Source organism: Mastigoproctus giganteus, chromosome 4, assembly GCF_048544385.1.
Source record: "Mastigoproctus giganteus isolate SK-2022 chromosome 4, ASM4854438v1, whole genome shotgun sequence".
Classification (NCBI taxonomy): Eukaryota; Metazoa; Arthropoda; class Arachnida; order Uropygi; family Thelyphonidae; genus Mastigoproctus; species Mastigoproctus giganteus.
The window spans coordinates 97,203,325-97,220,256 of record NC_143578.1 but is presented as its reverse complement, the minus strand read 5'-3'; the positions used below and the strand labels follow the sequence as shown (position 1 = coordinate 97,220,256).

At 38.0% G+C, this 16,932-nt stretch overlaps 1 protein-coding gene across 2 annotated transcripts in view; it reads left to right on the top strand.

Moving 5' to 3' along the window:
- LOC150086929 (mitochondrial inner membrane protease subunit 2) overlaps positions 1–16,499 on the top strand; it is a 254,550-nt gene extending 238,051 nt beyond the window's left edge. The window contains exon 5 of one of the 2 annotated variants that reach the window (XM_090371685.1): positions 16,261–16,499. In XM_090371685.1, the coding sequence (XP_090227811.1) occupies positions 16,261–16,425 (165 nt within the window). In that variant the 3' untranslated portion in view covers positions 16,426–16,499. Of the gene's footprint in view, positions 1–13,950; positions 14,036–16,260 lie in introns of those variants that run through there. The other variant, XM_090371686.1, reaches the window with a different exon arrangement.
- Positions 16,500–16,932: the final 433 nt, after the last annotated feature.

The following is a 16,932-nucleotide window of genomic DNA, read 5'->3' as shown; positions in this document are numbered from 1 at the left end:
GAACTGAAGTTACTTGATCCTGGAATAGGTGAGTTATTTGGGAGTTTGAGACCATATATGCAGATAAGCATGTGAACACACACGCACACACACATTTAAGCATGCATACTTAAAAATGTGATAGGGAGATCACATTTATAGAGTTTGACATAATACAACAAAATTATATGAACTAGAGTACTGTGAAAACCAGACCTAAGAGTAGTTGATTTGCGCTGACTAGGCTAGCCAGTCGGGTCAAGTGCCTGCCTGGCAATCCAAAGGTCGTGGGTTTGAATCCCACCTTCAGCTTGGATCAGAGTAAAATGCAAAAACTTTGGGAGGTGCATTATGGCCATAGAAACCAATGCCCCAACAACTAACAAAAAAAAAAAAAAAAAAAAAAAGAAGCTGATTTGCAAAAAAAAAAAAAACAAAAAAAACTCAAACATCCTTTTTTCACTCTTCAACAGATAATGCCCTTTTCCCTTTTCAGTATAATTACTAGTTCAGAAATGTTTTACATATATAGTAGCAGTAATTATTACCAGCTATATCTCAGCTTGTTTTTATTACTCTAAAGCAGTCTCTTCTCCATTATTGAGTTTTTTTTTTCTTTTACACTCTGTTTTTAATGCTCAATTTAGTCTATGAATGAAATTCTCCTGTGCCGAATCTGTAATTCTGAAGGTGTTTCTTTCTGTATAAATATAAAATTTTCATTTCTTATACTTTAGTAATGGAAAAAGACCTATGCTTTTTTGTGTATTTGTGAGTATGTCCATTTCTGAATTATACGATGAAATTAATAATAATATAATACAATACAATATAGTGCACACTTTACTAGTACCCCAAAGAAAAATATAAAAATAACAATATCCTTGTCAACAAGTTAAATTAATTATAACAATCATTGTCATCATAAAAAAGTAACAAATAAAAATTATATTCGTTGCTTCCATTCAAAAATTATGATTCTTAATCAAAAATTATGATTCTTCAGATCAAACATTAGCATTAGTAGAGGCATATAATACAAGAAAGCAAGCTTATGCAGCATCAACCAAAAAAAAAAAAAACACTCCCATTTCACCTCCCCGTTCGTTCGAAATACCTGTCCAGCTGAGCCTTAAATTTATTTAGGCTATCAACAAGGGATGGAAGTCTGTTCCACCAACCAACTACCCTGGCTAAAGGCAAATTTCCGCACATCTTCCTACATCTGTCTTTCCTCAATTTGAATTTATGCCCTCTCAGGTGATTATTCTGAACAAGAGGAAGAATCCCATCAGCATTGAGCATGCTCAAACCATTCAAGGCTTTATACACATTCTATCAGATCACCTCGCTGGTGCCTAGTCTCCAGAAACTGTAATTTGCAAAACGTAAGCCTTTCTTCGTAAGAGCAATCCTTTGTTCCATTCACCTATCTTGTTGCCCTTCTCTATACTTGTTCCAGCAGCTCTACATTCTTCTTGAAATGAAGCCTCCAGACTTATATACAGTACTCAAGGGTGTGGCCTGACCATTGCCTTATACAAGGGAATAATCACCTCCTTATCCCTTCTAGAAAAATTCCTGTATATCATTGACAAGACACCATGAGCTACTCTTGCAGCCTGTCTGCAATGCTCAGAAAACTTCATATCTGCCTGCGCAATTACCCCCAAGTCCTTTACATTCTCTACCACGGTCAGTGTAGTACCACAGAGTTGATATGTTGCTCTGGGGTTACTTGTTTCCCATATGTAGTACTTTACATTTGTCAATGTTAAACTTTATTTGCCACCTCTCAGCCCATCTGCTCAACCTTTCCAGATCCTGTTGCAGCAGCATACTGTCAGTAGCATCCTTAACAACCCTGCCAACCTTTGTATTGTCTGCAAACTTGGACATTAAGCTTGATATACCATCATAAATATATTTATAAATACAGAAAACAACAATGGATGCAACATTGAACCCTGAGGGACTCCACTAGGAACATTAGTCCACGATGAGCAGTGTCCATTGTTTACCATCCTCTGTCTTCTCCCCCTCAACTATCCCTTTATCCATATCAGCAATTTGCCTCCAATGCCACACTGCTCCAATTTGTGCAGCAGTTTTCTATGTGCAACAGTATCAAAAGCCTTCCTAAGATCCAAATAGATAGTATCAGAGTTATTCCCTGTATCCAGTTCTTTTGTGACTGCATCACAGTATCCAATCAAATTGGTCAGGCAAGACTTTCCCTTAACAAAACCATGCTGTGTCCAAGCTATAACTGAAGTCTTCTCTAGATGATCCTGCACTGCTTCTTTAACCGGTGCCTCCATTAATTTTCCTGGAACAGAAGTTAAACTCACAGGTCTATAATTACTTGTGTCAACCTTTGACCCTCCTTTGTGAATTGGGGCACATTTGCATATCTCCAGTGTATGGGTACCTTCCCTGAGTCCAAAGAAGCTCTCATAATTATGGCTAAGAGTTTGCTTACTTTCTTTGCTGCCTCCTTTAATATAACTGGATAGATCATATCCGCCCTGGGTGCCTTTTCTTATGTTTAACTTCAACAATTTCTTCTCCACATTGCTCTCACTTATTAAAAAATCACTTAGTTCCTTGTTAGAGTTTACTTCACCTCTGGCATTCCCCTTCCTGAATAACTCCTCATGTGTGAATGTAGATGCAAAATACTTGTTTAGTTTGTTAGCCACCTGAGCAGGATCATCAAGAGTTGAACCATCAATATCCAGTGGACCAATCTGATTCAACCCTTTCCTTCTAGAGTTTACATAGGTAAAGAACTCTTCTGTTTTTCTTTGCACCCTTTGCCAAGGATTTCTCATAATCTGCCTTTGCCTGCCTAATGTCCTTTCTGACTTGGTTACAGACCAGCTTATAATCAGTGTCTGCAATTCTGCCCAGACACGATAGGAGGGAGTATATGATGAGAGCCCTGTCGATCAATTCGGCCCTGGATAAAAAAAGATTGTGCAAGGCTCAAGGGGGTAGAATTTTTTTTCAGCCTGGTCTGTACTTGTTAACAGGAGAGACTGCTTCTACAGGGATGGGATACACTTAAATAGAAAGGGTGCAAGAATGTTTGCTGATGCTATCGAGGCAGTGTTAGGTGGGTCGGAAAACTGCTAGATTGGGGGGGATACAAGGACTAATAGATTAACAGTAGCCACTGGCAGAGGTGAAAGTGATTCTTGCACTGCTTCTATTGGAATGAGCAGCAGCAGCCTGGAAAATAAGATGCAGGATATTTCAGAGACTGCTGGGAATCACTGGGGTAAAAGTAAACACATGGGTTGTGTTAGGGTAGCTAAGAAAAAGAACAGCTGCGTGTACACCAATGCTAGGAGTTTAGTAAATAAATTTGATGAGTTTGAGGTATTGCTCAAAACATCAAAGGCAGATATTGTTGGGATTTCAGAGACGTGTTGTCACACAGATATAAGGAATTGTGGGGGGTGGAATTTAATGAATTATTTGATATATATATATTTTATATTTATTTTAATTATTATTTTGTTTTTATTTGTTCCCTTATAGGAGTTCCCTTATATGGTTGTCCACCTTATTTTAATTTCCCCACTTACACATCTGACTTTACTTTACAGGAGAATTCCAAATTCGAGGGAACTTCTTAATTATTTATAATTCCCTTCGGACAGGCTGATTGTTCAAGAATGACAAACAACACACACATTAATATATAACATAACATTTTATTTACACTTATATACACAATATAAGAATTAAAAACTCTCAAGCACATATTGTTATTACTCAAATTTGCCTATGTATTATCAGTTATATATGGCAATTAAATACATTGGTTTTACACTAGAAAGGTTATTTCTTTATACACAACAAACTTAATATCTTTACAAAAACTGCTATAGCTTCTTCTTCCCACATGAACAATAATTACTTAAGAGGATTTGGTACACCCTTTCTCCTATTTAAATCAAATCCTTACCTTATAAATTGATTTAGGAATTTCACTCTTAACTTCCGTTTAATTAGTACCCCATTTTGTCTTGGGGAATATAACTTCACAACTTTCTTTAATCAAGACAGATAGTACATTTGACACCAATTTCTGGACTAATGCTGGTCTCAAGGGTTAGCTACATTCATAAGGCTATTTCTTTCTCTGTATTTCTCTACCCTTCCCTTCCAAAATATATCGTACCTATATGTTAAACAATAACTAATAACAAATATCAAATTTCTCTCCTTTGCCTTTCTACATATGTCTAATTATACACTATGTATATAAAGTGCTTAGCATCATAATACACAGCTATTTCTGAATAAACAGAAAATTTTTAAGGTGGCATCGTTTTAGGTTATATCTCATATTGTGAATACCTTCACAACGAGTTGCCATGATATTGCACTACTTCGAATAAGTAACGCTTCACCTAAGGAGAAGACTAATGTTACTTATTCTCAGATAGGTACCACCACCCAGACAGCACTGTTTCAGGGCTATTTATGTATGTATGTGAATATCTACTCGAATATCCACTTGTCCCTATTAGACTTAGAAAAGCAAAAAAGGTAGAGGGAAAGTTATAGTAGGAGTGGAAGAGGAAAAGAAACGGTGTAGAAGAATGAAAGGGACAGTAACTCCTTCAACTCACACCACTCAAAAACTCATAAACTCCTCGAATAGGCAACGCTTCCCCAGTGGAGAAGGCTGTTGTTACCCATTCTCGGAAACTCCGGACATCATCAAGCTCCCCCTAGCGGCACCGTTTCAGGGCTATTTGGCCCTTCTTCAGTGGGTGGGTAGGTACCCAAGTGATGCAATGATGGCAAAAACAGTTATGAAGTATAACTCCACAATATGAGAGATGCCTGATGGTGTATGATGTATTTAGACTAAGGCGCATTTAGGGCTAGAGCCTCAAGCTGCGAACAAATTTAGACTATGTATATAAAGTGCTTAGCATCATAATACACAGCCATTTCTGAATAAACAGAAAATTTTTAAGGTGGCATCGTTTTGGGTTATATCTCATATTGTGAATACCTTCACAACGAGTTGCCATGATATAGAAGGGCCAAATAGCCCTGAAACAGTGCTGTCTGGGTGGTGGTACCTATCTGAGAATAAGTAACATTAGTCGTCTCCTTAGGTGAAGCATTACGTATTCGAAGTAGTGCAATATCATGGCAACTCGTTGTATATCAGATATAACCTAAAACGATGCCACCTTAAAAATTTTCTGTTTATTCAGAAATGGCTGTGTATTATGATGCTAAGCACTTTATATACATAGTCTAAATTTGTTCGCAGCTTGAGGCTCTAGCCCTAAATGCGCCTTAGTCTAAATACATCATACACCATCAGGCATCTCTCATATTGTGGAGTTATACTTCATAACTGTTTTTGCCATCATTGCATCACTTGGGTACCTACCCACTCACTGAAGAAGGGCCAAATAGCCCTGAAACAGTGCTGTCTGGGTGGTGGTACCTATCTGAGAATAAGTAACATTAGTCTTCTCCTTAGGTGAAGCGTTACTTATTCGAAGTAGTGCAATATCATGGCAACTCGTTGTGAAGGTATTCACAATATGAGATATAACCTAAAACGATGCCACCTTAAAAATTTTCTGTTTATTCAGAAATGGCTGTGTATTATGATGCTAAGCACTTTATATACATAGTCTAAATTTGTTCGCAGCTTGAGGCTCTAGCCCTAAATGCGCCTTAGTCTAATTATACATTAATCAAAACCCAAAACTATCATCTGACATCTCTATATTTATGTATATATTTATACAAAGGGTACTAGGAAAGTTTTGCAATACAGCTTTGTTTATTTAATTTTTTCAAAGTAATTTCCTCTACATTCAATACACCTCTCCATCCTCCGAAACCAATCTTTAAACCAGTTCTGCCAAGTTTCACTAGGGAGTAAAGCACACTCGTTGTCTCAAGCCCGTAGAAGGTCCTCATCACTGGAAAACCGCCTCCCTTTTAGCTTCATTTTCACATGCGGGAACAGTGCAAAGTCGCAGGGAGCAAGGTCTGAACTGTTTTTTTTTTTTTTTTTTTTTGATTTGGTAGTTGTTGGCGCATCGGCTTCTGTGGCCATATTGCACCTCCCAAGGTTTTTGCAGTACTTTGATCCAAGCCCGAGGCGGGAATCGATCCCGCGACCTTTGGGTTGCCGGGCAGGTACTTTACCCACTCGGCTAGCCCGGTCGGCATCTGAACTGTAGGGAGGGTGCTCGAGAAGTTTCAGTCCTGTCATGGTCAAATATTCGGTGCAGGCTTTGGCGCGGTGAGCTGGAGCATTTTCGTGATGGAGGTACCAGGTGTCCATTCTTGACTTTGGCCGCAGGTTCTTCATAGATCCAATAACTTTAGGCAGGCATTGTTCAGTATACCACTTAGCTGTGACTGTCTTCTGCGTGTCCAAAACGACACGTTCCACAATTCCACTCGATTTGAAAAATGCAGCTATCATTTTCTTCTTTACAGATCGGGATTTTCTGACAATTACGGGTGTGTCGTCATCATCAAAGACCCAAACTTTGTTTTGAGCCTTGGTCGGCAGATCGTAATAGTACAGCCAAGTCTCGTCACCTGTCACGATGTTGTTCACATACCGAGATTGTCCCTTATCAAACTTTTTTAACATCTCCCGGCACCAAGTCACACGTCGTGTCATCTGCTCTTCAGTCAGTTGATGCGGCACCCAGAGAGAACAAAGTTTCTTCACGTGCAAATGATCTTGCAGAATCGGATGAATTGCTGGTGCATTTAGGCCCAAAGTATCCTCTATCTGTTGGTAGGTCACTCGCCTGTTTTCGTCAAGCATTTTCCTCACAGCAGTAACGTTTTCCTCCGTAACTGACGTTCGTGGCCTTCCCGGCCTCTCAGAATCCTCCAGAGTGAAATTTCCCCTTTGGAATTCTCTATACCACCTGAATATCGTTGTACGATGTGGACAATCATCATCTAGTGCAAGAGTCATTTCTTCTAAGCACTGGTCTATGGTTAAACCACGCACAAAATTATACCGCAAAACTGTCCTTATCTCATTTCGTGACCACGATGCCATCGTAAGCACTTTACACTCTCACTACTAATGAATAACTGAGCCCATTGACTTGGCGCGGCGGCTACTATGCACGTATGAACATGGCTCAACATGCAGCAACAAGCAGCTTCCTGTGATTCATTGTTGCGTCATATTGCAAAACTTTCCTAGTACCCTTTGTATCTTTGTATATCCTTCCCTTAACATCTTTCTAAATGTTATACTAATCTGATATTAGAGTTCCAACAGTCCTTTATTTGTGAGGGAGAATACTATATAACTAGTCACTTACTTAATTTTACGAATCGGATTTCTCCGTTTTGGGGCCTTCAGCTCCTTGTCTGGGAATGGCATCATTGTTTACCAACTGCATTCATCTCAGAACTTCAAGTTTCTCCATTTTCTGTAGTCTATGTCTGGATAGGGCATCATTGTGTCTTTTAGGAATTTATGGGCTCGTCTTCGATACTGCTACTTAACCTTCGGTTCAGCTATTCTGGCGGACTAGGAATTACAACTTTATCTTCTCAGCTCACTTATCTGCGCCTTGCCTTTATCACTGCCTTCAGATGGTCGACTAGGGTTATTTTTCTCCTTACTCTACTTATTTTCACGCTGGCCACTTTCACTACCTTCCTATAACGGACAGGTTTATTTCTCCATACACTTTTCAGTCGTTTGCATACGGGCTAATACCATTGCATTTAGACGACGGACAGGCTTATTCTCCTTACACTTCATTCATCTGCATACGGGCCACTACCCTTGCCTTTAGACGAGGGACAGGCTTATTCTCCTTACACTTCATTCATCTGCATACGGGCCACTACCCTTGCCTTCCGACGACGGACTGACTTATTTGCATACGGGCCACTACCCTTGCCTTCCTGTAACGGACAGACTTATTTGCATACGGGCCACTATCCTTGCCTTCCGATAACGGACTACTCGACTGTTCTCTTCTACTGCTGGATCTGATTTTTCTAACCCATCTTCATAACCACCACATAAAGCTCAACTGCTGGATCTGTGTTTAACTCACATTTTCATAACCACCCACATAACGCTCAACTGAGGGAACTGTCCTCGTTTCCCCCTGCTCACTGACTTTTTGTTACTCTGAATTCGGCAACGCCCCTCATAATTCCTGCCCGCCTTTTTTCTGAGTTTACCCAATCTTCTCATTTTTGTCAACTTTCATGATTTCCTATTCGTCCTTTAAAATTTCTCAAGCTGTATATTCAGAGCTCATTTTAATAAATTTCCAAATTTTTCCCAGGCAATCCGCTGCTTTGAAGTTCGCCGTCACCTTCGCCACCCCTCGTTAAACTTAGCAGATTTATTTTACATGCCCTAACAACCATGCCATCGCCGACAGTCCGACGCAAATGTGATTGCTAGCCGGAGTAATTTGACCCGTATTTACTACCTGGCTGATATTTTAGGTGTCACCGGACAAAGGGATGTCCGACAATGTTCAGTCTACAGCCCTTTTGTTCTTTCTGGCCATAGTTATTCGCACCTGCATGCCAGTAGTGCTGTCACCATTCCCGTTGTTATTGTTTGTTCTTTGCCACGGTGGGAACTGAAATGTATCCCTAATTGCTAATAGCTTACCGCTCCCTTCTCTAATTCAACCTTGTCTAATTTTTAATTCTTTGTGAGTGACTTAGAATAATATTAGTGACTGATAGTGTTTACTGTCCTATTTTGCTATTTCCTAAGCTTTATTTTAAATAAATCTCACTCATTTCTAAAATATTAACATGTAAGATTTTTCATCTTACAGAATGCAGAACTGGAATTTGTGGAGTACAATGTCTACAGAAAGGATAGACAGGATAGGAAAGGAGGAGGGGTTATGCTATTAGTTAAGAAATACATAAAACCCAAGGAAGTGAAGCCAGTCGATATCGCTGGACAGTGCAGTGTCGAGTCAGTTTAGTGTGACATAAGCATTGGAAGATCAAAATTGAGAGTAGGAGTGTGCTATAGGCCTAATGACTCTGATGAGTATAATAAGAAACTGTACAGGGAAATAGAGTGGGCCAGTAAATCAGAGTGTCTTATAATGAGGGATTTTAATTTCCCAGATATTGACTGGAATTTGGGGGCTGGTTATTCACACACTAGCAGGGCTTTTGTGGATTTATTGGATGATTGTTTTCTACATCAGCATGTTCGGGAGGCAACTAGAGGGAGTAATACTCTTGATTTGATTATCAGTAGTGATTCTTCATGCATTAAGAATCTGCAGATAAAGGAACCACTAGGTGGTAGTGATCACAGTGTGCTGAAGTGGGATTTACCCAAAGAGGTAACTACCATTAGGGGTAAAGGGAAGGGTTACTGCTTTCGTAAAGGCAACTACGATGGGCTGAGACAGCATTTAAATTCTATACAGTGGGATCAACTGATGATGTTACCAACAGCAAATTCAAAATGGGAAGCATTCAAAGAACTTATCTTGGAAGCTACTAGGCTTTACATACCAACTAAGAAATATTGTTCAATGTTTAGGCCTAAATGGATGTCAGATGAACTAATGAGACATATGGCAGAGAAGAAAAATGCATGGGATACATACAAATTAACACGTGACACAAGCCTATGATAGATACAAGTTGATCTGTAACCAATCTCGTAATCTGCCTTCGCCTGCTGATCTGCAGGCGAAGGCAGATTACGAGAAATCCTTGGCAAGGGATGCAATGAAAAACAGCAAAGAGTTCTTTACTTATGTAAACTCTAGAAGGAAGGGGATGAATCAGATTGGTCCACTTGATATCGATGGATCAACTGTTGATGATCCTGCTCGGGTAGCTAACAAACTAAATGAATATTTTGCATCGACATTCACACATGAGTTATTCAGCGAGGAGAATGCCAGAGGTGTATTCAAGTCTGGCAGTAAGCTAGAGAATCTGTAATAACTGAGAGTAAAGTGGAGAAGAAATTGTTGAAGCTAAACACAAGAAAGGCACCTGAGGTGGACGGGATCTATCCAGTTATATTAAAGGAGGTAGCAAAGGAAGTAAGCAAATCCTTAGTCATAATTATGAGAGCTTCCTTGGACTCAGGGGAGGTACCCATGGACTGGAGATGTGCAAATGGGACCCCAATTCACAAGGGAGGATCAAAGGCTGACACAAGTAATTATAGACCTGTGAGTTTAACTTCTGTTCCCGGAAAATTAATGGAGGCACTGGTTAAAGAAGCACTGCAGGATCATCTAGACAAGACTTCAGTTATAGCTCGGACACAGCATGGTTTTGTTAAAGGGAAGTCTTGCCTGACCAATTTGATTGGATACTATGATGCAGTCACAAAAGAACTGATGCAGGGAATAACTTTGATATTATTTACTTGGATCTTAGAAAGGCTTTTGATACTGTTGCACATGGAAGACTGCTGCACAAGTTGGAGCAGTGTGGCATTGGAGGCAAATTGCTGCTAATGGATAAAGGGGTGGTTGAGGGGGAGAAGACAGAGAGTAGTAATCAATGGACACTGCTCATCTTGAACTAATGTTATTAGTGGAGTCCCTCAGGGTTCAGTATTGGGTCCATTATTGTTTTCTGTGTTCATAAATGATATTGATGATGGTATATCAAGCTTAATGTCCAAGTTTGCAGACAATATGAAGGTTGGCAGGGTTGTCAAGGACACTACTGACACTATGCTGCTGCAACAGGATCTGTAAAGGTTGAGCAGATGGGCTGAGAGGTGGCAAATGAAGTTTAACATTGACAAATGTAAAGTACTACATATGGGAAACAGCAACCCCAGAGCAACGTATCAACTCTGTGGTACTACACTGACAGTGGTAGAGAATGAAAGGGACCTGGGGGTGGTTGTGCAGGCAGATATGAAGTTCTCTGAGTAGTGCAGATGGGCTGCAAGAGTAGCTCATGGTGTATCGTCAATGATATATAGGAATTTTTCTAGCAGGGATAAAGAGGTGATTATTTCCTTGTATAAGGCAATGGTCAGGCCACACCTAGAGTACTGTATACAGGCCTGGAGGCCTCATTTCAAGAAGGATGTAGAGCTGCTGGAACGAGTACAGAGAAAGGCAACAAGATTAGTGAATGGAACAAAGGGGTGCTCTTACGAAGAAAGGCTTAAGTTTTGCAAATTACAGTGTCTGGAGACTAGACACCAGCGTGGTGATCTGATAGAGGTGTGTAAAGCCTTGAATGGTTTGAGCATGCTCAATGCTGATGGGATTCTTCCTCTTGCTCAGAATAATCACCTGAGAGGGCATAAATTCAAATTGAGGAAAGACAGATGTAGGATATATGTGCGGAAATTTGCCTTTAGCCAGCGGGTGGTTGGTTGGTTGGTTGGTGGAACAGACTTCCATCCCTTGTCATGGAAGTGGATAGCCTAAATAAGTTTAAGGCTCAGCTGGACAGGTATTTCGAATGAACAGAGGGGTGAAGTGGAAGTGGTTATTTTTTATTTATTTATTTTTATTTATTTTTTTTTTTGACTGATGCTGCATAAGCTTGCTTTCTTGCATCAAATGCCTCTGCTAATGCTAATCTATCATAGTCTTCCATGTCACCCATTAATTTATATGTATCCCATGCATTTTTTTCTCTGCCATATGTGTTATTAGTTCATCTGACATCCATTTAGGCTAAACCTTGAACAATATTTCTTAGTTGGTATGTAAAGCTTAGTAGCTTTCAAGATAAATTCTTTGAATGCTTCCCATTTTGAATTTGCTGTTGGTAACATCATCAGTTGGTCTCACTGTATAGAATTTAAATACTGTCTCAGACCATCGTAGTTGCCTTTATGAAAGAAAAACTCTTCCCTTTACCCCTGTTGGTAGTTACCTCTTTGAGTAAATCCCACTTCAGCACACTGTGATCACTGCCACCTAGTGGTTCCTTTATTTGCAGATTCTTAATGCATGAAGAATCACTACTGATAATCAGATCAAGAGTATTACTCCCTCTAGTTGCCTTCCAAACATGCTGATGTAGAAAACAATCATCCAATAAATCCACAAAAGCCTTGCTAGTGTGTGAGTGACCAACCCACAAATTCCAGTCAATATCTGGGAAATTAAAATCCCCCATTATAAGACTCTGATTTAATGGCCCACTCTATTTCTCTGTACAGTTTCTTATTATACTCATCAGAGTCATTAGGCCTATAGCACACTCCTGCTCTCAATTTTGATCTTCCAATGCTTATGTCACACCAAACTGACTCAACACTGCACTGTCCAGTGATGGCGACTGGCTTCACTTTCTTGGATTTTATGTGTTTCTTAACTAATAGCATAAACCCTCCTCCCTTCCTAACCTGTCTGTACTTCCTGTACACATTGTACTCCCCAAATTCCAGTTCTGCATTCCTTATATCTGTGTGACATCACGTCTCTGATATCCCAACAATATCTGCCTCTGATGTTTTGAGCCCTACCTCGAATTCATCAAATTTATTTACCAAACTCCTAGCATTGGTGTACACGCAAGTATACATGCACCTGTTCCTATTCTTAGCTACCCTAACACAACCCATGTGTTTACTTGTACCGCAATGACTCCTAGCAGTCTCTGAAATACCCTGCATCGTGTTTCCCAGGCTGCTACTCATTCCAATAGAAGCAGTGCAAGAATCAGTTTCACCTCTGCCAGTGGCTACTGTTAATCTATTAGTCCTTGTATCCCCCCCCTTAATCTAGCAGTTTTCCGACCCACCTAACACTGCCTCGATAGCATCAGCAAACATTCTTGCACCCTTTATATTTAAGGTTTTTTTTTTTTTTTTTTTATTTGGTAGTTGTTGGCGCATCGGCTTCTGTGGCCGTATTGCACCTCCCAAGGTTTTTGCAGTACTTTGATCCAAGCCCGAGGCGGGAATCGAACCCGCGACCTTTGGGTTGCCGGGCAGGTACTTTACCCACTCGGCTAGCCCGGTCGGCTTTATATTTAAGTGTATCCCATATTATTAATTCAAAAAAAAAAAAAAAATAAAAAATAAAACAGAACATTTATTCCAAAATGAATTAATCTATCTCATAAAGTGTTCAATGATTTTGTTTAGTACAGAAATTCTAATGGGACATAATTATGTAAGTATTGTACTGTATATTCTTTTTTATAATTAGAACAATCGAAAATACGGAGAGAGCAACAGGGTAACAATCTCCTGAATCAATCATTTTTATTGGTACTCTCATTAAAACTACTGCAAAACTATCAGAATTGTCTTTGACTTAACTATATATTATCTGCACCTACTGATTTCGTTTCCTTAGGGCTAAGGTTTATAATACATTTAATTTCATTGATAGAGGGTACAATCAGATAAAATGAGTTGGGCCAAGAAGAAAGAAGCCTAATTCCTCACATTCAACTGACAACTAAAATTTTAAAATATGTCCAAATAAGTAAAAGGTAGCAACAAAATTTTGAGCTAATGAATAGTGTTTGTTATGTCATTGAAAAGCACAGTATAATGTAATTCACTCCCTGGCCTATCAGTTTTATATATAATTTTATTAATCATTTGCCATTTGCATTTCACAGTTATATTTTTATCATTAAATTCACCTTTATAAAAAAAAATTTTTTTTTTATTTTATAATCATAACATTAATTTCATTTCTTAGAACTGCATACTTATCATAGTGTGTCTTCATAGTTGGACAGTTTTTCAACTATTTCAAAAGCTTATTCCTTTGAGTCATCAACATCTTAATAGCATTATTCATCCAGTGCCATCTGTTTACTATCCTCTGGTAACTTTCATTTTTTTCATGTTATTATTTGGAGGAGGGGGGCATCTGTGTGATTGTTCATTATTATGTTAATGAATTGATAGACACTACACTATTATATCATTTGGTAGATTAAATAATTTATTATTGAAATGATACAATTTTAAAGGAATTGAACCATCTCAATGCCAAATACTGAAACTGCTTATGGCTACTTTTTGGGAGCTCACTGTTTCCTGCTTTAAGGTCTATAGGAGATAGAACATTGTTTCAGGAGTGGTCCTGTAAGTTTTCAGTTTGATAATGATATTTGATTATTTACAATACAATATATTCTAATTATGCTGTAGTCCTTTACATGTACAATTGTCATATAATTTAATTAACTCATAAATTAATAAATAAAGATAGTTTATGAAAGATCCCTAGAGTTACTCTCAGAATTAGTTAGAAGGGTTTACCTGTTAACATGAGTCTATTGATAAGGTAGGGGAAAACTGGTGTGGAAGGAGTGAGTTAACTGTTTATATGGTTGAGGTTGCCAATGGGAGGTTGTTGCATGGCAAACCTGGTAGAGTTTGGGTAAAGATATATATTATGGAGGGAAATTATGATGGATTCAAGGTTAAGGGGAGGGGAGGGGATAGTGAGGACCAGTTTTTGATAGTATATCCATGGATATTTCTAAACTTTTTAATCTGTTATGGATTATTAGATCAACATATGAAGTATTTAATAATTGAGTGTGATGTACTACTATTAAAATTAAATTAAATGAAATTATGATGTCCATATAAAATTTTTATGATTATTACAATAATGATAATTAATATTATTTGCTGATTAATTACTTATTAAATTTGAGTTAAGGCTTTAGAATTAAATTTTAAATTCCTACTGGGACTCCCAGGATTTTCTTTTCCTTATTAAGAGGTTTGGGAATCTTCTTTTTTTTGACAAGAAGTTCAGAATATCTATATGGAATAGGTTGTAATAAGTGTCATGGAAGTTAACTCCTTGCTTCTTGTAGATTGCAGTGCTTCTGAAGCATTTTGTAGGCTTCTTTGAAGGTTCTTCTGGAGTAGGATGAATCTGTTGTTAGAACTATGGTGTTGGAGAAATCCCACATACCTTTTCAGGAAAGGGCCTGTACAGCTGTTTCAGACTTTTTGATTCTGCCATTTTGAGTGTCTTGCTTATGTTCTCATATCCTTTTGTCAAGTATTTTATATGTTTCTCCAATGTAGGTTGAGTTACACGAGCATTGAATAAGGTACACAGGGCCTTTAGAGTCAGTTGTAGGACCACTCCTCAAACAATGTTCTATTTCCCATAGGCTTAGCACTGCCGGATTAAGGTACGGTCTATCAGGGCTTTGCCCAGGCCCCTATTCTTTAAGGTTTTTTTGGTGCTCCTTAAAGAATAGGGGCCTGGGCAAAGCCCTGCTAGCCTGTACCTTAATCTGACAGTGCCAAGCCTATGGGAAATAGAACATTGTTTGAGGAGTGGTCCTACAACTGACTCTAAAGGCCCTGTGTACCTTATTCAATGCTCATGTAACTCAACCTACATTGGAGAAACATATAGAATAGGAGAGCAATGAGGCAAAAATATCTATTTCCTTAGTAAAGGAAAGAAATGGACATTACATATGTCGACATAATGTTTCAAAGACTAGATTTTATATCAGATTTTATAACTGGAATCTCATATGCCAGAACATAAGTGTTCTGTTTTTTAACAATGTTTTTAGCATGTTCTCCACATTGGGCAGAATTCTTTGTAATGAAGCTAGTAATTCAATCTCTTCATTATTCTGAGAAAATAAAAAAGTATACATAATGCATAGTACCTTGTGAAGTATCCAAAGATTCATGAGAACTGCCATATCATCTTTAATTTTTAGTTCCTTATTGTCCTCCTTACACAATACAAATAGCATATCCAAGATGGTTTCTTTGCTTTAGACATCACTTTGTATGTGGATTCCTTTAAGGAACAAAGGAATACTACTAATAATAATATATTAAATCACTTTCTTTGGCACTATCAGTTAACTGAAGTCAAACTTATAATGAGTGTAATTAGGGAAAAAACTTTGCTATTATTATATGGAGTAAAGGACATTACATGGAATATTAATAACTTAAATATAAAAATGAAGAACACTATTTTTCCACATGAAAGGTGTTTTTTTTTTTTTTTTTTTTTTTTTTTTTTTGTACAACCGTTAAGCATATGTTATTCCATCTCATTGGAATTCCATCATGAGGCCAAAAGTTGATGTTAATTCAGATACAGCTGAGCCTCACACAGATTCATAAACTGAAATGCACATCTTTTCAGGTTTTTCATGCAGAAAACAGTGCCTTCATTTTTGTATTTAAATCATTTGCTATTATTGTTTAATATGCATTCATGTGTATCCTTCTGTTTCATGCCATTATATGCTTGATTTATTTTTTGTATTTTTCAACAGGTAGCATTAGGACTAATTACTGCAAAAGCATCTCATATTGTGTGGCCTCCCACCAGATGGAAGAAATTGGAACCATGCCTACCAGCTAATCGTCATCCATTATCTTCATCTGCAGAAATTATGAGTTTTAAACTAGATTTACCTTATGATTCGGATAACTTTTGATTATTTATCTCTCTCTGTTTCTGGCAAGTTTCATAATTGTAGCAAATGACACACCTTTAAAATCTAGATTATTATGTGCCAATTTACAGTATAGATAGTACTAGTGCTATCTATACAAATCTTCTTGATAAAGAAACCCTTTAAGGTGCAGCTGGCTTCTTTCTATATAGATAAAGATAACGATGATGCCAAGAATATCTAAACAAATAAAACCATCTGGGTGCATTCATTTTAAATGCCAAATGATCATGATATTTTCCTCCTCTAAAACATTATCGCTGCAGGCCGTAGGTTACTTCTAAGAAATTCATAATTTCTTGCATATGGGATTGTCTTTCGAAGGAAATGATTATGGGTATTTGATATAGTCAAGACTTGAGTTGAGAGAAGATAATTGAGTAATGTGTTAGAGAAATTCATATAAAGATCCTCACTCTCTTCACACTTTTCTTTCTAAATTATTTACACCCAGAAAATTACCAGTTGCAATAGTAGCCTAGCTTCAAT